General features: G+C 48.3%; 1 protein-coding gene across 1 annotated transcript in view; it reads left to right on the forward strand.

Annotated features, from left to right (window-relative positions):
- LOC8034615 (cyclin-L1) overlaps positions 1 to 22,849 on the forward strand; it is a 24,442-nt gene continuing 1,593 nt past the window's right edge. The window contains exons 1-11 of the mRNA XM_029989488.4: positions 1 to 446; positions 1,201 to 1,275; positions 2,315 to 2,424; positions 2,892 to 3,012; positions 5,519 to 5,583; positions 9,605 to 9,704; positions 9,793 to 9,897; positions 9,985 to 10,126; positions 13,563 to 13,644; positions 14,140 to 14,394; positions 18,378 to 18,678. Of these exons, the coding sequence (XP_029845348.3) occupies positions 234 to 446; positions 1,201 to 1,275; positions 2,315 to 2,424; positions 2,892 to 3,012; positions 5,519 to 5,583; positions 9,605 to 9,704; positions 9,793 to 9,897; positions 9,985 to 10,126; positions 13,563 to 13,644; positions 14,140 to 14,394; positions 18,378 to 18,672 (1,563 nt within the window). The 5' untranslated portion in view covers positions 1 to 233 and the 3' untranslated portion in view covers positions 18,673 to 18,678. The remainder of the gene's footprint in view (positions 447 to 1,200; positions 1,276 to 2,314; positions 2,425 to 2,891; positions 3,013 to 5,518; positions 5,584 to 9,604; positions 9,705 to 9,792; positions 9,898 to 9,984; positions 10,127 to 13,562; positions 13,645 to 14,139; positions 14,395 to 18,377; positions 18,679 to 22,849) is intronic.

Genomic DNA, 22,849 nt, shown 5'->3' on the forward strand with positions numbered 1-22,849 from the left:
ACGTTTCTTCTGCGTTGTCGTTCGGTCAAGCGCTCGAAAAAATAGTTCCTGTGTTTTAGGGCCATAAAATATTAATATACCAGGTGATATACCTAATATTTAACATTTTAAGTTTTAAAACTTTATTTGTAGTTGAGTTCACGTGTTTTAGGTGTAATAAAGCTCGTCCACAAAATAGCCTTCATCAGTGAAGGGATACATTTGCGTCAGTGCTTCTTCGTCGAAGAAAGAAGATGGCCGTCGTGAACGTGCAAAACAATGCCGACGCTGTAAAAGTTAAGCAAGGAAAGGTTATTTTGCTATTAGAGAACTGTATTCTACCGCCGGAAAAATTGGTTTCTACTCCTTCGACCGTGGACGGCCTAGACAACGAGACAGAGACAGACCTCAGGATATTAGGATGCGAGCTCATTCAAACGTCCGGCATACTCTTACGGCTACCACAGGTATTTGACGCCCTATTCCTTTGTGACTACACATGTAATCGCTAACTGTAGGGTTGGGAGAGTTGTGCACGATGCGTTCAACTGCGAAACCCAACTTGAAAATCGTGTTTTCGAAAGTTACGGTTAAGCCTAACGGGTGAGACCTTCGGCACTCGGAGAAACGCCATGCAGCTCGTTTCGTCATGCGTGCGCTGCAAGTGCCGCACTGTTCCCTGCAGAATTGAACTTTAGAGAAACGGTTCCCGATCAGTAATCTTTGTTGTGTGAAACGGCTGGGGAAGCTTACGGGTTAACCAAGCACGAAAGGAGTTTCATAAGATTTGCCTGCCATACGTAGTGGCTAGTGACCCTTGTTCAGGCAGCTTATGAAACGGCTGGAAAAACCTCCGAGTGGTCACGTACTGGTCATCCCACATCTTTCTGTTTCCGCGTTCTTTGCGGCGTTTCGAGTCCGGCATGCTTCTTCTGTTGCCCGCTTGGTCAATGGTTTTGCGGTGTCCGTTGCTTGTGCCATGATCTCTAGTTTCCTCATACGTGCGGTCAGAAAATCAGTGGCAACTGCGATGCTTTTCACTAATCGTTTTGTTGTGTTAAAAAAAAAAAAAAAAAAAAAAAAAAAAAAAAAAAAAAAAAACCGTGCGCGCAACTGCGCAGCGGTTTGGAGACTTGTCTTATGTGTGATCGGAGTTTATTGCTCGCCCTTGACGTCTCAACAAGAGATATTTAATTTTTATATATATATATTTTTTTCCAGGTTGCTATGGCAACGGGACAGGTGCTGTTTCATAGGTTTTATTTTTCAAAGTCCTTTGTCAGGCACAGCATGGAGGTGAGCTCCACTTTTGCATACCCTTTTTCCAAACACAATTTGTCAAAAAATAAAACAGTCGGCAAAAAAAAAAGAAAAAAAAAAACAGGCGGCAGAAAAAAAAAAAGGCAGTACAAATATGAGTTGTTAGTCGTACATTCACGAAGCACTGGTTTGTGTGTCGTATGTTGGGGTGCTTTTGTGCCCGGCTTTGCCCGCGAGATAAGATAGCATAATCTACTGACAGGTACGATGACCTTCAAGTGTGAGACCTCTTCCACGGGGAAGTTTAATGATCCTGTTTATGCAAATGGCATAATTGATGAATGGCTGCGTTTTCTTGTGATGGTAGTAGCTCCTGTCACCAATGTACAATTTTTGAGACTCTTTTAATGATACCCTGATTTGATTTCTCATTAGCACAAAACTGTCAATGAACAGAGAAAACCTACTTCCGAGACAATTTTAGGGTTATGAAACAAACAAAAAAGGTATTTAAAAAAAGCTTCAAGAAAAAAGAAAGCAATTCTACACCAAATGGTGTGAAACAAGCTGAGTGTTGAGGCAGAAGATTACGGAGCCTGGAGTGCATAGCTGAAATTCTTCTAGTTTTCGTTTGCTAAAGCTGAACTGAAGTTCAGTCAATCTGTAGGGCACCTTGTTTGCATGTCTAACCTCTAGCTTTTTAAAAGCTGCTGGGAGTGATTACTATAGTCCGTTGCAACCTAAGAACGAAGGGCGAGGGTAAGACGGGCCGGGGAGGAGGAAGCAGAGGGAACGCCGGAGAAGAGAGGGGGACCTCCTTCTCTCTTTAGCGTTCCGTCTGCTTCTTCCTCCCTGGCCCGTCTTACCCTCGCCCTTCGTTCTTAGGTTGCAACGGACTATAGTGTGCTTGCACTGCCTAACAACCCCATAGACTGCTTCGTTGGAATGTGCAAGTGTACTAAAGTCGAGGTGTGTCAAGCTAGCTCGTCGAAAGCCGAGATTGGTCCAAGCAACTTTTCAAGCTTTTGTAATGATGAGAGCAGTGCTACAAGTGGTTTTCTTTCTGACCGCACAGACTGTAGCTATGGCCTGCATCACCCTGGCATCAAAAATCGAGGAGGCACCGAGACGGATCAGAGATGTAATCAACGTGTTTCACCACATCAAGCAAGTGAGAGGAGGAAAGTGAGTGCGCCCATTTGACAGTATCTAACTTACTTCGACACACGGGGCACTTCGCTCGCCTTTTCCGTGCCTCTTGCAATCTTTTTTTTAAATACTGAATGCATATTGGTGTAGGTTTCCATAATTTCAGAAGGTTTCTCACCCTCTCGGACACGACAGACCACCCCGAAATCTCGGAGTAACAACCTTAATTTGGATGAACCACGTGGCTAGGGTCAAAAGGGAGAGCGCAAACAAATACTTATTGTTCCTAGTCTCGGGGATTTGGCAATTATTTTCGGTTTACACCAGCTTCTTCGTGCACTTTTTATTTATGGACCATAACCTTACTGAGCAAAGTTCATTTATTTCTGTTGTGCGCTCATAATGACACTTCAGAGGGGCAATGGATATTTACAATCTGTCATTGGTGCTTGCCATAAACTTATGTCAGTTTCTCTTGTTTTTTTTCTTGCTGTCTTTTGAAGGACGATGCAGCCTCTAATCCTGGATCAAAATTACATTAACCTCAAGAACCAAGTGATTAAGGCCGAGAGGCGGGTGCTGAAAGAACTTGGTTTCTGCGTTCACGTCAAGCATCCGCACAAGGTGAGTGTTTTTCTTTTGGAAAAACTGCCTAGGTTTTTTTGAACCTGGGTGGTTTTTCCATCAACTTTTTTTTTTTTTATTTTCTCTCGCCATCTCGCAGCAGTTTTGTCGCGTTCGTTACCTTGAAGCGCAGCAACACCAATTTCGGTTGATAGGATGCGTTTGTATGTTTCTGTGCTGCCGTGTTTGAAGTGGAAACAGATACTAGTGCGACGGTGGTGTGACAGGCTTCAGACGGGGCATTTTTTCTGCAATGCTGGGGCTACTGCCGAATCGTTGATCATAGCGAGACGAATCGCTACGGTTGGTCAGGATTGAAACCGGCAACTCGATTCCTGCAACTCGCCGACGTTTCAGGCTGCAGCAACCTCTCAGGGTGGCAGTATTTTCGGGCGAACCTTTCGGGGTACGATTTTGGTCAAGGCGAGAGCAAGAGCGTTGTCGGCTGCTGATTGGACGTGACGCTACAGCCGACGCATAGTCAACTGATGAGACACTTTTCACCCATTACGCAATTTCGCAATTAAGCAATATTTTGGTGAGACCAACCAACATACAAATAGCGAGAGAGTCCTCACGGCCTCTGATGTGCTTTTTTTTAGTACTCTTTCAGCCACTGGTCGATGTCAGCTTTTGTACGGTACCAGAACTTGAGATTTGCAAACGAAGTGCAGGTTGTCAACAACTCTAAAAGTAAATTAGCAGACGGTCACAATTTCAGCCTGTGTCCGGTCTCTCTTCGCCGCAGCGCAACAGTAATCTTTTTCTGGTCTTTTAGGAGATGACATACAGTGTTTTCTTGTTTTGAAGTGCATCCTTTGCTTGCGTTAGCAGGCGAACCATCTACAAACACCATCTTCGCTCTCTCCGCTAGAGGCATAGATCTTGCTGTGACCAAAATCATACCACTGGGCTGTGATGATAATGATAACTGAAGGCAGGGTTTGACTTCATTCCTGCTTGTCAGAGATTGTGCTACCGAATTCTTATCCTGTCACCAGCCATAGTGAAAAACATGGTAGGGTTTGAATTATAAGTTTGCTGGGCATCATTGAAAATGACTAAATAAGCAACTTTTACAGGGTTGGGGAATTTTAAGGCCCCCAGAAAAAAAGAACACCAAATTTGAATGCGCTGCCGTAGTTTCAGTGTCCTATTGACTGTTGGCAGAAAGATGCCGCCAATAAATAAGAAACCGAAACCTCGGTGGATTCGAATTGGGCATTGTTTTTTTTGTCAGGGAGCATTAAACTGTATAAGTTTCTAACGGAAACCTACTTGGGGGTTTTCGGTGATGCCAAGCTAGTTTCCGATTGCTACTATACCTTCATTTCTACTAAGCAAACAATTAATTACTCCGTAATAATTAAGTCCATACACTGCACCTTTTTCAATCGATTTTTCGGTGGCATCCGCTCCATGTCAGCCCGTTCTCATGCAGCGCATAGTTGGCTGGCGTTTCAGAAACACCCTGTAGATACGAGAATCAAGGGTAGGCATCGTTGTCCAGAAACAACTCTAAATCAAACTCATCGTGGCAACACGCCCGTCTCGTTTGCTCGTGATATTATTCAGTACTCGTGCGTTTGCTTTTGAAGAACTGCACGTGTCACTCTTCTCACAATGTCCCACTTTAAGCACAGAGATAATGAAAAGTTGGCAGATTTGGAGACCCGTCAACCATTTCAAAATTGTGTTAGGTGCACGTAATGCAAGTTGTCGTTGGACGGGCATCCGTCTTGCCCCGTTAGGTGATGAAGGCGATCCTCGCCGAGCGCCGCTCTTGTCGTCGACAGAGTGAGAACGGCAGGGCGTGTCTTTGCCTCGTGGACTGAACGAGGATTTCAGAAGGCAACTGGGCAGCACGCGCTCGTCCCCTCCCGTCGCACATTGGCTGCACGAGTCGTCAAAGCGTTATCGAGGGTAGGAAGCTCACGCTGGAAGCGGGACAACTAAAGCTGCTCCCTGCCTTTCTTGCTCTGCCAGTGACGGTAGAGACAAATTCGTAATGCTGCAGTTACAGCTTGGGAGGCATGTTTGTAACAGAAGGCATCGTGCTCTAAATTTGGACATCTCACCAGGAATGTGGTTGTATGCCGGAAAATATTTTGCGCAGTTACGGCCAACTGGCCTCACTCGATCGGTTGTTAACTTGGCAGTCTTAACTTTGTTGCAGCCAACGACGGAGTAAATGTTTCCGAAGTGGTGCCAGAAGAAATTGCTCTAGCTTAGGCAGAGAGAAGCCTGCCGGCTCGCGGAGGAACGGGGCTCGGTTGTACGTCGACCTTGCAGCTTAATCCACTCTCTTGGCAAGCCGAGGTTCTCTCCGCTTGCTGCACGTTGTTTCACCTCTCTAGCTTCACTCTTCCTCAAATGTACCGTGGCAGGCGTTCCCCAGAGAAGCTTGGGTCAGCGGCCGTGAAACGAAAAACAAACAAAAAGCTTGGTCCTAGCTCAGCATCGCCCCGACTGTGTCTCTAGAACTGGCGTGTTTGGGGTGTTTCAGATTATTGTGACATTGTTGCAAGTGTTGGACTGTGAGAAGAACACGAAACTGATGCAGTCCTCATGGTAAGTCGTCTCTACTCACTCGTCAGCCCCATCCCCCTATCCCCCTCTCTCCCGACCCTTGCCCGTGGGCGAACCCCACGAGAGAGAGAGAAGCTGTGAAATGTAGTCTTGTCCATCCCGACACCTGCTAAGGCGAGAATCGGAGGCAGCCAAAATGTGCTGACTGGAGCGTTCCAAAAAACTTGGGAGGGTGCCCGCAGTAGCGGCACCCTCGTCCCTGTACATTTCACGGCTTCGAGGTGTACTGAGAAGGTACTTCGCCACTGTCCGAGTTCTCACTTGCGTGCGCCATGCGCTCTCTCCTATCGAGAGCCGTCCCTCCCCGCTATGTTCGGTAAGCTCGACGTGACCCAGGCTCATGTCGTTTTCTTTGTCAGATTTGCTCTTCTCTGGCCACCTCTTTTTTTTTTCTTTTTTTTAAGGGTATTTGCACATATTTTGTTGAGCCACAATTGGTGTCCTCTAATCCTGCGGGACTGTTACTGTACATTCATTAATATCGGCTGTGGTCGATTCACTTTCATCAGGTCATGTTTCATTGCATTGTGTCATTGAAAAATATGTGCAGTGACTCGCTTGTGGGACTGTTACTGTGAGTTGTTGAACTGAGAGACTGGTCTAACAGTGTTCAGTCACATGATTTTTTCTTGTGAAGTGTTAGGTTGAGAGACTGGTCTAACAGTGTTCAGTCACATGTTTATTTTTCTATTACAAATGTTAACGGACTATTGCTGTAGGTCATACCTGACTGCCTCGGTTATGCGGAGAGAGTCATTTAGTGTGCCGTCCCTTAGGTTGTATGTGCTTTTTTCTGGACTGAGTGCACCATAATTTTTCCACAAAGTTGCAGCTGGGTGGTGAGAGAAAAACAATAGTTGTCGCCTTTGTACAGGTGTATGTGATTTGTGTAAAAAATACGACACTCCTCACTGCCTCGGATTTTATTTTAATTTTGTAAGACAAGAAAGCTGGTTGGTGTCATTGGTTCTTTCAGCACCTGTGATTCAGATTCAGAAGAATAAATGCCTTGGGATCCTCAAACTATTATGTATTGGGAATATTTAATTTATATTTTAGGCCAAGGTAGTTGAGTACAGTGGAATTTTGAACCTGGTCAGTCGTTACCTGAAACCAAATTTACTCGAGAATAGGTCGGCTTTAACGAACAGCACCCAAGCGCATGTTCCAGGTGTTGTCCATGGAAAGCCATTCATTGCGACTTGCGCAGAGTTTAGTGAAGTTGTATGGGCTCAGATGTCCATACGATTGGTCGTCGTGGGCCCTCCAGAAAAGCAGATGCACGGGCTCATTTGCAAAAAAGGTCGACCTATCTTCGAGTAGATACGGTAGTTGTGTCTTTTAGGAAGTAGCAACACGCAGAGTCGAGAAACTGATTTGCGCGCCGTCCAATAAAGTGACAGTATGTTGCAAATGACTTGTCCTGTACTAGCTTGTTTTATACCGTTGCTACCGCTAGTATGGTGCTTAGAGGGACCGCAGAGTCGGGTGACCTTCCGTTTTCCCTGGGTCGCATAGAAGAGAATAAGCCCAGTTTTAGCACCATTTCGGGTCGTTGGCGCTCGTGCGCAGCTGTAGGACGGGAGAAAATGTAAGGCACGTGGTCACCGAATGCAATAGCCATCCTGTGTTCCTTGTTGGCCATCGAGCTCGGCTACTTACTGGCTTGCTCACCAAGAACCGGCCTTTCTAGGCACCATCTTGACTAGGAACGTACAGGGACGGGTGATGTCACTTACTGCCACATGACCAGTGCGTCACTTCATCGTTTCAACATGCAGTTTCGATTCACATAGGCCTTGGGTACAGAGTTACTCATTGTACAGTCGAGGCACGTCTATCCTCGTCGTCTGCTTCGTTGCTATTTCGAAGGGAAGGTCGCTTATTTGGTTCGCCATTGTTGTTTGCACTCCTCCCATTTCACGATCACATACTCCGGTGTATGTCGCGCTCCTGTTGCGCTTGCGGGGAGGGTTGCGAGTGGCGCGCGTGCTAGAGGGAGAGAGAGAGGTTTTGTGGCCGGCTGTCCCTGACTGCTCCGATTAATGCGGTGACTTCTGGGTTTTCACCTAACAGAGCTTAGGTGAGCAGACAGAGCTGGTAAGTAGGTGCGATACCCCAGCCATGAGACTGCCACCCACACCGCCAGCCCGCCCCGGGGCTTGGAAGAAGCCGGCCGGTCCTCGTCTGCTTGCAACGCACGGGGCCCCTTCTCCCCCTCTCCCCCTCGAGGCAGGAATGGCGGCCTCCCAGGCTCCTGCTGGCGCCCCCTCGAGGGTGCGGTGTGCATTGTGTCTGAGCCTCTTTTTTTTTTTTTTTCCAATTTCATTAAGAAGTTTGGAAAGTTCTTGGCAATTATCGCTGTTTTTGATGGTAGAATGTGCTTTGGGGAAGGTTGAGGGTCTTTCGGGTGGAGTTGGGGTTTTTGTTTTTGTTCTAAGGGCAGTCTCGAGGGTTGGCTACATTGGATTAGTTTCTCTGGGTCTTTTGCGAAAGGCGCATAATGAACCTCTTGATACAGAGATTTTCGGGACTCGCAAGAGGCATTGCATAAGGGGGCAGGGGACATGCAGCTAAAGGTGTTGTACCACAAGCATGTATCGTATAAGGAGAAATTTCTCTATTCAAGAAGTAAAATTGTTGTCGTCTTTACCACAAGCGCCGACTAGATGGTTTGTGGCAAAGCTGGTAAATGGTTGGTGCCTCTAAGGCACTGCTCTTGTGGATGGGTATTGTCGTACATGGCTCTGTTGGACAGAGTTGGGGCGTGGCAGCTTAGTGCAGTCTGGTCACGAGCGAGGTAGAGAACCTTTTGGCCTTCCTTGAACTTCTGTGCTTGTTTAGTGTTGTGCTTTTGGCAGTAGAACTGTGCATGGGGAAAGAGGCTGTTGGTCCGTGTTCCCCACCGAGGAGGCCTCTGCAGAATAGCGAGCTCGGAAGGACTGTGCTCTGGACGAAGCGAGCGGCGGCACTGTGCACCCCATCTTTGGGGGAAGCGTTTCTTCTGGAGAGGCCTCCCATCTTTTGAGTGCTCCCCCCTCGGGTTTCTTTGTTTGCCCCCCTTGCCTTCGGCCATCCCGGTGAACTCAAGCGCAAAGTGGTTGACGGACGGAGAAAGCGGCGCAACCCCCCAGGTTGCATAGGAAGGGGGTCGTGCGTTACGTGGTGCCGCCCTTTCTCTCCCGTGCCCCCTCTTCGAGAAGAGAGACGTCCCGGACGCTCGTCTCGCAACGCGTTCTGCTCTCGACTGTGGTGTTGTGTTTGGTGGAGGCTGCCGCAAAGCGACCGTTGCCACCGAGTCACGGAGAAAGTGCAGTCCCCGCCGTCTCGGAGAGGCCGCATCGGGGAGGGTGCCACCCAAGCTTGCTCGAGGTATGCAACCCCGGTCTTTCTCCTTCACACGCGCGTTGAGAGAGAGAGAGAGAAAAGAGCGAAACGGGCAGAGCCCTGAAAAGCAGCTCGGTGCACCCTCGTGTACGGGGGTCGGCTCTCCGAGTGACGGGAGTTGGGTGTTGCAGCTCGCACCTTGACGAGACAGACTGTGCTTGTGTTGAACTGCCCCTGCCACCACGGAAGGACGATTGCGGACGACTGGATCGACTTCTTCGGCGCGAGGAGCAGCCATTCTCTCCGCCGCCTTGCGGGCGACGTGACGGACCCCCGCCGGGGACGACGTCGACCTTGCTCTCGGTGTGTGTGGTGTGGTGTGTTGACTGCCACTCTAAAGGTGGGTGACCATCCGACAGGACCCTTTCTTTTTTTCCTTCGTGCGCTCGGTGCTACGGGACCCCACAGGGGGAAGAGTGAGCCCTGTAAGTGGCGTCTGTTTTGCGAAAAGTGAGACACTCCGACAGTCGTAGAGGTTCCTTCTCGGCGCGTTGGCTTCTCTCGGGCAAGGTGGTGGGGCGGCGAGGCCGTGGGGGGTACGGTCTTTTGTTCTTTTAAAGAAAGGACGGTTAGACCTTCGGTGCTGAGGACGTTGTTTCTCCGGCTCCGCTCGCAGGAACTACATGAACGACAGCCTGCGCACGGACATCTTCGTGCGGTACAGCCCGGAGACGATAGCCTGCTCGTGTATATACCTCAGCGCCAGGCTGCTTCAGGTAGGGCTTCCTCTCGGCCGTCCTTGTGCTTTCCGACTCGGGAGTTGCGGCACGGCTCGTATGACGGGAGGTGTCCTTCCGTTCGCAGATACCGCTGCCCAACAACCCGGCCTGGTATTCCATCTTCGGGGTCTCTGAGGGTGACATGCAAGACGGGTGCAAGCGGATCCTCGGCATCTATGCGAGGAAAAAGGTGGGCGGTTGTCGTGCTGGCTTCGCAAGGTGTGCGGTATCGAGTCGAAACCTTTCCTCACGCAGTCTCGTTTCGCTTGCGTTGCAGCCCGACTCCGAGGCGCTGGAGCGAAAGGTGGAAGAGCTCAAGAAGGCCCACTACGAAGCCAAGCTGCGGGCCAAGCTCATCTCGGGGACGACCACGCCGGTTGTCGGCAACGGGGCCAGCTTCTCTCCCAGCTCCAGGACAAGTAGGTGTCTCGCTTTTCTTTCCTTTTCGGTCTTTCCCTGCTCGCCCGAGGAGACCGCGGCATTATCGTACGCCTGGTTGCATGCCACGCAATTGAAAAAAAAAAAAAAAAATAGATTTGAGCGCGTTTCTAGGTTTTGGTTTTTTGTCGGAGTGTATCTCAGCGCCAGCAATCCCGCCCCCCCGTGGCCGAAATGTGCAACGTACGTGCGCTGCCATGCATTGCACATAGAAGAGGATGGATGAGAAGGCCTCTGGACCGCCGCTGGAGTTTTGCCTCTTTTGATGTCGGTGCCAGTGCAGTGATGCGATTGCTGCACAAAACTGCGCCTTCTGCTACATTTCGCCAAAATATGAGGGATTTGCGGCAACATTGTGCGAAATCTTAATTTTACTCTACTGATACTCAAAATGTAATGGCTCGGGCCCCACTACATGACCGGATTGTCAGGGTAGGCTTGTGAAAATTTTTGGAACGCTTGATTATCGCCTTTAATAACATACTATTTGATTTGAACTTTGTATGAAACGCTGACAGTACTCGGAAGTTTTGCAGTATTTCTAATGTTCATAGTTGTTGAATGACAGCAGCTTAGCAGGCGTCCCGATTTTTCACATCTTGCTTCGCTGCAGTGCACCCGCATACCAAAGGAAAAATTATCCTCCAGAGTGTCCCGCTACTAATGCTAGCATTGGGTTTATTACAAAAAGAGAAAAAATTAAAAGGAGCTTGTTGAGTGCCGACCTTGCAGTCAAGATTTCTCAATAAAACTGGGGCTATTTACATATATGACAGACTGCAGTATTTTGATATATTTTTTAAATGCAGCATTTAGCTGGGACACCTGGGTGTTGCCAGATGGAGTGCTCTATGGATTTATTTTTACGTAAACTTCCCTGGTTATCTGTGACCTTTATGTATGTTTGATATGTTTAACTGAACAGACAATAAAATAAATTAAAACTGAATTCGATAGGCCAGTGGTGGAAACTTGGGAGTAACCTTAACGAGGTCGACCACATTGTTTTAAAACGGCATATTTATCGTTCACATGCAGATTTTTGCTACGAAGTTCGACATTTAGACCGTGATTGATGTTCAATACGAAACGATGAAAGTTTAGTTTTTACCTTTGTTAGGACTGAGTTTTATTACAAGCTTTAAACTCGAACAAAACAAAATTTTGGGAGCTCGAAATTATTCTATATTCTAACATTATTTCAGTGGAATATACCATTTGGTTTCCCTTTGATTCTGTGCCTAAAATAACCATTCACAGCAGTTCAAACTGTCCTTCATAGAAAGCCTCTTGGTGCCCGGTGCTTTTACGTGCAACCAGACAGCTAGTTTTGTGTTTGAGGGAGTCGAACCTTTTATGCAGTTGATGCCAACAAGTTTGGACAGAAGTGGAAGGGCAAAGGAAGCATAGTCTTCTATACTTGTATTCACCTCAAGAAAAAAGAAAGTTTTGCACATTGTTTGTATGCGGTGCGAAGTAGATCTGACCAGATTCATTTGTTGTAGGAAGAAACGGTGCTTTTGGCATTTGAAACCTGTACGTCTTGATAAAATAACACATGTCTAATCTAGAATGCACACAATTATATTCTTCACAAAAGGGGGGGAAATTAATCAGGCTCCATGAGGAATCTGACCTTTTTTTTTTACTTTGGTTCGAGAGGTGAAGACTAGTATAGTTGGACAGGGCAACGCAGGAATTTTAACATCATGTTTGCACTCGTATGAATAAAATCTAAGGGTGTGCTTATGCTCGAAAAGGTTTTTTTGCCACTCCAAAGTGGACTTTTCGCTGTGCCCCAAAAGGTGTTCCGAAATGACTCGGATCTATCGCACCACCGCAGTCTGAAGGTGCGCAGGGGTGGAACGGCTGCGCCATTTGCGCCATTTTGCACCAGACGCATCTGCCTGCGCCATGTTGCGCCATGTTGCGGAAACTGCGCCACAGTCAATACCCCGCGCCATTATGCACCAAATTGCAGAACGTGCGGCAAAAAAAATTGTATTTTGTCTTGGTATCGGTTTCTATCGACTCGATTGGCAACAATGAGTGCGTTTAGCTTGGTCGGTCTTGCAATCTTTTGTTCTGTTTATTCTCCCTGTGTATCTCGAGTCGGAAGTGCGTGGAAAAACTTGGGGGTTGGATTCCAAGCGCTAAACCACCTGCGACCGGATTGTTATTCTTCAACCGTAAGCTGCTAAGCAAGTCGTCCGAGGTGAGGTCGAGTCGTTAAGCGTCAGGTTGCCTGAGGCTCTGTGGCCCGGGATCCGGACGTCAGCCAGTTGAAAACAAATGAGCAAAAGCTTTCTTTTAGTACTTCATCGTTAGAAGTTAGAAAAGCATTCCCGCAAAATAAATCGTGATTTGGTAGAACTGAAACGCGGTCCAATCCGAAATCTTGCTCCTGCTTATCGCTTTGAATACGATAACTCCGTTCATCATAGTCTGCTGTTTCGATATTGAGTTTCACAATAGGATGAACTCGAAATTTGTTGCGATATTGAGTTGCACAATAGGATAAACTCAACATTTGTTGCCATGTTCCTCCGCGTAACTACCTGCGCGTTGCTTACGCACATCACATGGTTCGCACATATAATTACTATGTCGAGCACATGGGGGTTGTGCAACAAGCAGTGCTGGTTTGCATTTTGAGCACCTAAAAGTCACTCAGAAAATATCAAGGACACTATCTTCAGAAACATGTGCTACTTGCTTTTCGGATCTCATTAAGGCTCAAAAAGTTTCAAGTTTTCGCATCTGTTACACTGTTATCCCATCTGCCTAGGTCCCTAACCACTCATGTTCATATGTGCTGCTAAGCACAACTGAAATCGCTCCTGTACTTGTTCAAAACACAAGCTGAAGTGCAATGAAAACTGATTTGAGCTGCTCCTAGCCTGCTCCAGAATATAGTTTTAGCTGCTCCCAACCTGCTCCAAAAACAGCTGTTTTAGCTGCTCCCGTGGCTGCTCCCAAGTACATTTCACGAGTTCCACTCCTGGATGCGCCTTTACTTGCAATGTGTGGTGGCAAATGCACATTGCGCGTTTTGGCCACAAGATTGCCGGCGCGGAGTTTCAGTGAAAAATCAAAACCTAGAAATGCATCGAAATTGAGCAAATGTTTGGAACGCCGTGAAATGCTGCCCTTATATCATTGTAATATTTGTGGATTTAGAAGTTTTGGATGATTCGCATCAAGTGCCTAACCGTTAAAATTGGTAAAAAGTTAGAGTACTAAAAAGTAATTAGTTTTCCCATTATACTGAATGCTAATAATTTTCCTCAATGGGCCCTTTGGCACAGACCACTACGGCATCGACCTTCTTTCTGTGTGATGCCTAGTTTTCGCGATGCGTTGCAGCCTGATTATATCCATTAATTCGGACCTTTTTCATTTTGTCCTGCCTTTTAGATTCACCAAGGCAGTCTCCTGTTCTGGACTTGCTACCCAAAAAGAAAGAAGAAGCCAAGGCCATCATTGAACGCAGTCCCAGGTAATGTGTCATTCTTTGTTGGGGCACCATGTATTTGGGGTGGTAATCCTGGACATGGTGGTTTCAACTATACCATGCAGTTATTATGTTCTTGGTCTGTGTAAGGATCTCTAATTCTGGCAAGTTGAAGCATCAAGGCCGGGTTTTCTTTCTACTTCCTTCATACTAGTGCTTCGAACCCAGTTCAAAGAGTTGGCCAAACTCGACTTCTCAACGTATGTCGTTGTGATTTACTGCAAAGGTGCGCCTAAGTGTTGGAAGTTTGGGATGAAAATATTAACAGATTAAGTTGTTCCTTGGCAGCTAGTTGGCAGTGCGGTATAAGGGCGTGCCGGCCGCACGTACGAAGCACTCGAAGTGGTGATTTGATTCGCGACGTCAAAGCCCGTCGCACGAGCTCTCGTTTCACGTTCCGCCGAACGGGTTCTGTCGTAGCGCTCCCCGACGGGGACGTCGTCCAGGGAGTTTCTCGACAATTTGACGCTCCTCTCGCAGGGTGGACCGCACGGCATCCAACCACATCCCGAGCACGGGGGCTAAGCGCAAGCCGAGCCCGTCGTCTTCCTCCTCGCCCGCGGGAGGCCGGAGCCGCAAGGAGGCCCCCCGGGGGGGCCACGGGTCGAGCTCTTCGAGCAACGGCGCGGGCCCCAGCCCCCCTCCCCCAACGGCCCCCTCCGCCCTCCGGGGCGGACGAACGCCGCCCAGGGGCTACAAGGAGTCCGGCCTCGCTCTGCCCTCTTCTCCGGTCAGGTGAGCGTGCGTCTGAAATACAGGTGGCGAGGTTGAGGTGCCCAGAGCGTGTCTGTTGCATTCCTTGATTTCCAACTGAGGATGGCGCACTCGCGTCGTTTCGTTGCCCACTTCGATCTTGATAATGGCGCCGCAGCCGGGGAGGACGTGGCAGGTGCGTATTCTGCTGTAGGTCGCTCTCTGCCGTCGAACGCAGGGGTGGAACTACTGCGCCAATCGCGCCACTGTGCGCTTAATGGCTTTTCGTGTGGCGCACTAATACAAAAGTATAAATACGAACAAAATTGCACCAAGCTGCGCCCAACTGAAATTATGAACTAGCGTCGCCGAAACTAGCCGTCTCGCAGTTTCTGTTGGCAACATTGATACCGAAACTTTCCGGCCTACATGGGACGCCTGTGGATCCTAATCCGAAAATATGTATCTGAAGGTTGCTGCCGCCAACGTTAGCTGCCATTGGTCCATGCTCACCGTGCTTTTCTGAAGTCCTGGAGTCACTTCCAGTGAAGGTCTGAATAGTGGGGCAAATGTGCACCGCGGCCCCATGCAGAAAACCTGGGCACAAAGGCGAGCGAGCAGTGAGGCACATGACAGTGCAAGATATGAGCTGCCAGATCGTGATTGCACTTTGAAGCGATTTGCCAGTGATGTCACGAGAGTGCCTTTAACGGCAGATTTGCCACAAGCTGTGAAGAACTCTCATGAAGTTTACACAGAAAGGTTAGAGGTTGAAAAGCAAGACGACGAGAGGCAGAAGAGGAAGAACAGTGGTGGCGAGGGAAGCGGGTACGAAGAGAGCTTGCCTTCAGGAAGGAGAGCGACAACTTGAACAGCGCATCAGTTCGCGGACTATGCTTGAGCATGCGCAGTCACTGGTTGAGTCGGATCCGAAAAAAAGGAGATGGAGAAGATTGGGTCTGGACAAGTGCTGTTTGGTGGAGGCTCAGTGAAGTGGGCTCAGAATCTCGAAAAGTGATGTGTGTCCGTGAGCAGTTGACAAAGTCCCAATGGATTTATATGTGTAAGGACATTTAATTTCTTATCCTAGTCTTTGAAAAATGAAAGAACATTTTTGTACCTGCATTTTTATTTTTCGGTGCACCTTACTAGTCAATGCTGACCAATGAAAGTTAATTTGTACCTGTTTATATTTACCTCCTTGCAAGTCTGTTTTATCACGTGTCACTGTCACGTGCAGTTTTGCTTCACGTGTTGTGTAATTTGTGCATAATTTTTGAAAAATATTTGCAGCTAAAATGTTTATTGAAACTACCGTTAAGTTCACATGGAGTTAAATGCGTGCCCTATTTTCTTTAGTTTTGAATGGCAGGTGACATTTAGCCTCTATTTTAACATTCTTGAAATTCGTATGCTGCTCCCAACTTGCTCCAAGACCTCGTTTTTGCTACTTCCAGCCTGCTCCAAACTGCAGTTTTGTTTTGCTCCCAAATTGCTCCAAAGCTGCTTTGCCCAGTTCCATCTCTGCGAGTGCAAGTTGAGACGTCTTCGTTGAGCGCAAGTTAAGATGCCATGATGACGACGACGCTTCCGTTAGCCGATCCTTTTTGTTATAGCTTTTACGAATGACCGCAGGGATTGCTACATTCGGCAGCGGGACACCCCGGATCGCGCGACGTAATTTGTTTTCACTTTGAGACCACTTCTGGTTCGTTGGCAGTATAGACCGTTCACTAGTAAGAGTGGAGAGAGAAAAAAAATCCGCCCTCGCCTCGTGCGTTGTCTGCTCTGCTGGGGGAACTGTACCTAACATCCGGCTGACGTTCGAACTCTGTTTAAAATCATACCATTTTGTAAATTTTGAGCGCAAGTGCGCGGATTTTGATATGCAAATTATTGTGTAATGCTATGCGCGATAAAAAGACTAACCGGTTCCAATTGCACTGTTCCCTGCGTGCAAATAAAAAGAAGAAACGGGAAAACTTTGTCAGAGTGGCCGGTTTCTCTGGCGAAAAGTAAATCCAGTTGCTGTAGCTTTTTTCCTATAAAAGTTTGTACTGGTGTTGACTTTTAGCGACAGTGAGTGGAAGTCTGGAATAATAAATAAAAACGTGCCCTCCTGGTGGAATAGACTCAGTGGTTGAGGGTAGTACTGCCAGCTGACTCCACTGCTATTGAAGTGACGGAATAAAGATACGCTAGTTGATCATTTACTGAAATAATCAACAGAGCGCTATAGGCTGATTTTGGAGTAGCCATAAATATTCCAAGAACGCAAACCACTTTGCAATGGCAGCCACGAGCGAGATTTCGATGTTCGGTACAACCCAAAGATGGAGAACAGCAACCCCCCGATTTGTCGTCTGCTAGCGGAATCGGGCGCGTGCCCTCCCTCTCATTTTACTCCGCTGAACTTGCTGAAGCTCTGCAGTGAAACAAAATGGCGCCACCCTGAGAGCGCTAAATGGAATGGTCTATAGACCTTTCCAGCGGCAGTCTCGAACGAAGCGATTTCCAGCGCGCGTCCCTGGTTTTGAGAGTGTACGTCAGTGTTGCCCGACTGCGCTGAGCTGTGGGTTTTCTCGTCAGTAGGCTGTGGAAGCCTGCGTAGGAGCAATTTTGAACGCTGGTGGCAGCAAAATCGCCTCGCTTTATTTTTTTGTTTTGTGTTTTATGGCTAAGAGAATTTTTCGAAGTTTTTAAGAAAGCGTTGAACTATTTTTGGGAACAGAAACAAACAAATGAAAGCTATTTTCGGCGAGCCCGTGCGCGACAGAACAATTGCAACTGGGATGTTTGTTTCATTTTATGCGGATCTTTTTAACGGCACCATGCATACACTCAGCCGTGTCAAACAACAAAGATCTTAGCTGCCTAACATATTTGACCACACCAGAGGATAGCCGAACTGCATGGGTATTGCCCGCTCACGATATGAAATTCAACGAGTCTCATCAATCGAACAACATATATTTACGTACCCCACGGTGCCGTGTTATCCGAACAGGATTTGAGGAAGGTCTCAAATAACACAGCATATCCAATATACAGTGTCGACGATAGTCACTTCACGACGATCGGACGGAATCCGGCTTGTCTTGGGGTACGTTTTGAAGAGAGGTGTTTTTTTACACAGCACTAAAGCAAATGAACGAACGTGTCTATTCAGTTCCCATACCCCGGACCCTATCAGCTACTTCTCGCCAAGACCGGGAACGTAGCCGGGAAGGCTTTTCGGAGATTATCTTAGCGGAAATAATCCTCGAAGAACGTCGAACGGCCCGCGTCGCGGGCTTCTTGGCGTTCGCTCTCTTCGCTCGCTCTTTTCGCTCGTTTCCTGCAAAGGTCGAGCAGGCTACGAGCAATGGTATTCCCTGGTTCTCACAGTGGAAGATTACAAAAACACGCAAGCATCCGGAACAGGCAAATAGAGTAAACACTTTCAAGGAAAGCCGGCGAACTTAGAACACACAATGCAGGTGGGGAGTCGCGCTGACCGGGTTTCCACAGCTCAGGCAGGTGGCAGAAAGTTTTGGCTGATAGGGGTCGCTCGAGTCGCAAAATGGCGGCGGCCAGCGAGCTGTTTTTGCAAAGGTCTATAGGACACGAAACACACTGGCAGAAGTCGCATTCCAGGCACGGTGGCGTCGGCGGTCGTCAAGAGCATTTTCTCCGGCGGCGGGGAAAGTCGAAGTTCCTTGTTGGCGAGCATTGAAGCGCGACACGAGCGGTTGTCTTTTTAGTTGAAAATGTTTCACCATCTATTGTACGAGACAAACGGTTCATGGGATCTAGGATCGAACATGGTTAAAATTGTGCACAAATAGAAGGGAACAGAGAAGAGAGAAGAGACAAGTACAAACTCACAACTTGATGTTCCTTTCTATTTGTGCGCAATTTCAACCATGTTCAATCATTACCAACTCGCCCAACTAAACACTTTACTACAGGATCTAGGATCTCCCCCTCCCCGAGCACCGAACGGGGTGCATTAAAAATGTTTCGTCTCTCTCTCCCTCCCCTAGGTCCAAGTCGGAGGAGAGGCGCAAGGAGAGCAGCTCCAAGCGGCACGGCTCGCACAAGCGCAAGCGGAGCGTGTCGTCCCGGTCGCGCTCGCGGTCTCCCTCGCACCGGCACGGGGCCAAGAAGCGTTCGGGAAGCGGCGGCCACCGGGGCTCCCGCCACAAGTCCTCCCCGTCGGGCCACGGGGAGCACAACCACCACCACCACCGCCACCGCTCCTCCTCCACCAAGGCCTCCAAGAAGGAGCGCTCCCGGGAGACCCGCAACCACAGGACCACCGCGGCGGCCCGCAGGTGAAACGAGGTGAGGGGCCCTCCGGCGCAGTCCAGTTCTCTTACTAGTTTCTGGCTCTTTCCGGGGCAGTTTCGGAACGAGAGTGCTAGAGAGCCTAGATTCTAAAGAGGGTTCATCCAAAACCACGGCGTGCGTTCGCAGTTTCATGGCAAAGATTGGTTGCAATGCCACTCAAAAACGCGCCGTGTTTTGAGTGGCAAGGAAGAAAGCGGGCAGAAAGGCAGAGACGTTCCTAGATGACCGATGCGTTCGTCGCCTCCTAGCCATTCGTATTGCAACTGTGGCCCGTGAATCGGGTGGCCTTGACCAAGCATTTTGAAACTCTCTGTAATGTAGGCTCTCTAGAGAGCACTTGCCCCGCCTTAAAGCAACACCTTGTATCGGGAGCATCCGACACCTGTAGAGGGCGTGCCGCCGTGCCTCGGCAGCTGGTTGGCTGCACCCAACCTGGGCAACTGGGGTTCACATTACGTTAACACCGAGGCGCCGCCCGCTCCGGTCTCTTTTGATGCACCTGCAGTGTCTTGGCCAGGTCTGCAGCCTTTTGCAGCTGCATTCCTCGCTCCGGAGAAAGAGTTTGGCACCCAAACATTTCAAAACCTATCCACATCCAGTGTTGCTCTGGATGTGTCTTATGTCGTTGGAACTGGGGGAGTTGCTCTCACCTCTGGTTCGGTCGTCCGTCCTGCAGTTGTAGGCGGAAACGCACTGCCTTGTTTTTCGTTTATCTGCGCCGGAATATGCACATACAAACGTTTGTGTGTTCAACAGTCCGCAAAGCGAGTAATTAATAAAATCCGTGCGAGGAGTATTTTTCGTACCTCTCGTTATCAGATTGCTCTTTGCCTGCCGGAGGATCGTGTAGACGTACCAGGATTGAGATGACCATGGTGCTTCTCTACGGCGCCTGGAGGGGATCTGTATTCTCGATGACTGGGTCTCGCTTAAAAAAAAGTCGGCGCCGACCATGGCTGCTACATGGGATGTCTATGCCAGTCTGGCCGTAGTCCATCTGCCTCCAGTGGAAGTCGCACCGTGGCGCCTCTCTCGTCGCGGGCTTTCGCTACCGTCAAGAATGGCAGGGAGGTGACGACACTTGGGGGCGTGTCGTGCGCCTCGATCACATTGTCGAAGCACTTCAGAAGACATGCTGCTGATTACAACTGGCGCGCTGCTACCAGTTGTATTCATGAACCAACTTGCCCACATTGCCACATTGATTCATAATTAACCTTCAGTCGAACCCGGATATGTCGAATTCAAAGTGGATCGTAAAATAGTTGGATATATCGATAATTTGATATACAAAAATATGTTAACTTAAGCTCCAGTTGGAATTTCCGCGCGTCTTTGCTAGTACCGAAGGCCGCGACAAACGGAACCTTACCAAATAGAGCCACTAAGAGCCGCTAAATAGAGTAGAGCCTAGTTGGTGAAGATCACAAACACCTCCGCGTTTACGCGACGGTGTTTGCGATCGCGCGCGCGACCTCCGCACACCACTAGCGACAAAACACGAATTAAAAAAAAAAAATGAAAGAACGGAAAAAGCGAGCCGCATAAAAACAAACAAAAAACGCTCGATCCATAGAATGAAGTTAAGCAAGCGACAAAAAAGAAACCTCCCTAAATTCAGGTAAAAAAAAAAAAAAAAAAAAAAAAATAAAATAAACGCGCAAAGCAGGAACGGTGAAAGGAAAAGGTTAACAAAGATAAGGGTTCAAAGTGCAATTGCTCAACCGTTGTCGACACACTTGAATTAACATAGACCTTTTTTTTTTTTTCCTTAGTTTATTTTGGGGCTAAAGAGCACACTCTGCCCTCTCTACGCGCGCGCGCGGGTGCTTTTCCATTTGCTTTTGCCATCCTCCACTTTTTTTTTAAAAAATTGCTTCCCTTATGCCCGTATGCTGGCTTGGCGGTCTGCCAGCACCGCAATGCGAGCTATGTTGCTCGGCGGGAGCAATCTGACCGCGGGAGACGCGAAGGGCCGCTGTGCTTCGCTATATCCAGTGTCCCCGCCATGGGAGTCCATGGGAGTTCGATACAAAAAGACAACGCTCCTATACTATTACATGCGATTTTCAAGGGGATGTTTAAACTGTTTGATATAAGCAATAATTCGAAATACCCGGATGTGATATAACCGGGTTCGACTGTATAGCTTTCCCTTCCTCTCACCACGAACAGGGTCCTCCAACATCTCCGCTGATCCACAAGGGGTCCGCGAAACATCAATGGTTGAGAACCACTGGTCTAGCAGTTGGGTTTGTTCGAGGAGTAGATAAGGGTCCGAATTTTCGTTTTCTCAACGTACGATTGTCTCGTACGTTGTACAACGTACCGGGTGCAATGTTTGTTGTGCGCGAACAGGAGTTATGTGTTCATAAACCAAAATCTCCTCTATCATCGTCTACTGTGCTAGGAACCCCTCGGGAGCGTGGTGTGGGAGACCGACACGGCATGACGCCATGTTGGTCAGGAACACAGTTGACACGGTGTTCAGAATCGCAGGAGGACCAAAAATCAGAAGTCACAGGGCCCATCTGGGGGCAACATGATCACCCAGATATGTCGCTGCGCATGTGACTCTGAAGTATTTTGTCGCCGATTCACGAGCTGAAAGGCGCCGAAAACTTGCTCTTTGCCATTTTTTTAAATAAAAACTAGAGCACAGAAGCAGACATTGTTTTCTGTTCTTGGATCTAGAAATGAAACTCCCACAATTATTTGTTGGAAGTTCAAGAATCATTGCACCGCTATTTAAGAGGTGATTGGTTGTTTTAGGAAATCTCCAATGGGTCTGTCGCTAACCGATACTTCACGGACACGTCGGGGAGCTGTCGTGGTGATTGTTTTTCATCTCATGGCGGGGACGAAAAATGCAATGGCATGGTCCTGTGGCACTTTTTTTGAAGAGGGTCTGTGGAATGCGGGACGCAAAGCTGCGAAAGAGTACGAGACATTTTGCCGGGGTTCTTATTAGCCCATTCACGAGGTTTTGGTCTTGGAGTGCTTGCCTTTCTCCGTAGCGTGGCCTGCTTTTTGAGCCAGGAGTTTAATGGCTGCTCTTACGTCCTTAGGTGCTTTCGACATGTGCCAAATTGAGGCTGCTGTCGCGACCTCTTGTGTCACACAGAGCTGCAAATGAAAACTGCTACCAGTGATAAGGGGCTTGCACAAAGGATGCATTCTTGATGAGAATGTCAGACTTCTTGCATGACCATTGCAGTGAAGTCAGGGCGTCTAGCAACCGAGAGTTGTCAGGGAAATTTTAATTACCGGGAAAAATCTAAGAATTGTCAGGGATGTTGTCAAAAAGCGAGCGCAGTCAGGAAAAACGAGCCGGAAACGCCATTGCATACCTGCCAACTCTTCCGAATTTTTCGTAAAATGTATGAATTGGGACTAATTTTACGATTTTACGAATCTTGCTGCAAATTTTACAAAAAAAAACTGTAAATTATTTTTTAATTTTTTTTTTTTTGAGATTGTTGTTGGCGGTAATTTGCATTGCCACAAGAGGGCGATAGGTACGGCCACGGCAGCGTCGTGGTTTTTACTATACGTCTATCCGGTGGCCACGGATCCCAAATCAGCCCAAAGCCTTTGTTCGTGTCAACGTTGGTTCGTGAGTTCGGCGGCGCAGGTTGGTTCATTGTGTTCAGACGTGGTTGGGCCTGTCTGTTTCGGCCACTTTCTAGGCGAGAAGTCCGGCATCTGTGTTCGTTGCACGCAGTGGTTGCACATGTAATCGTAGAATTCTCCTAGTCGCGGTGGCTTAGCGGCGTAATGGCGAACTTTACACCTCAACAGAGGTACTTTCAAGTGTTTCTGAAGTCCTACACGTCGTAATTCCCGTGCTTCGTGCCGTCCAAAAAGGGAGAGAAGTGGATTCTGTCGCACGTGCACATGTGATGTAAGCGTTTCGCACGGTGGCAAAGCGGACATTGAGCTATATTCTAGTTCACTCTAATTAAGCTGCACATCTCTTCGCGTAAACCCCCCCCCCCTTTGGGCCGCGGGAGTTTTACGAATTTGAAAGACCACAGGTTGGCAGGTATGCCATTGAGTGCTCTTGGCAAAACCTTGAGGGCTTGGGAGCAGAAAAAAGGCAATAAATTCTGCTTAGAGCGGGCTATGCTCACTCGATGTAGAGTGTGATGCACGACGCAAAGGG

This window comes from Ixodes scapularis, unplaced genomic scaffold (genome assembly GCF_016920785.2).
Source record: "Ixodes scapularis isolate PalLabHiFi unplaced genomic scaffold, ASM1692078v2 PGA_scaffold1__304_contigs__length_218370807, whole genome shotgun sequence".
In the NCBI taxonomy this organism is placed as follows: domain Eukaryota; kingdom Metazoa; phylum Arthropoda; class Arachnida; order Ixodida; family Ixodidae; genus Ixodes; species Ixodes scapularis.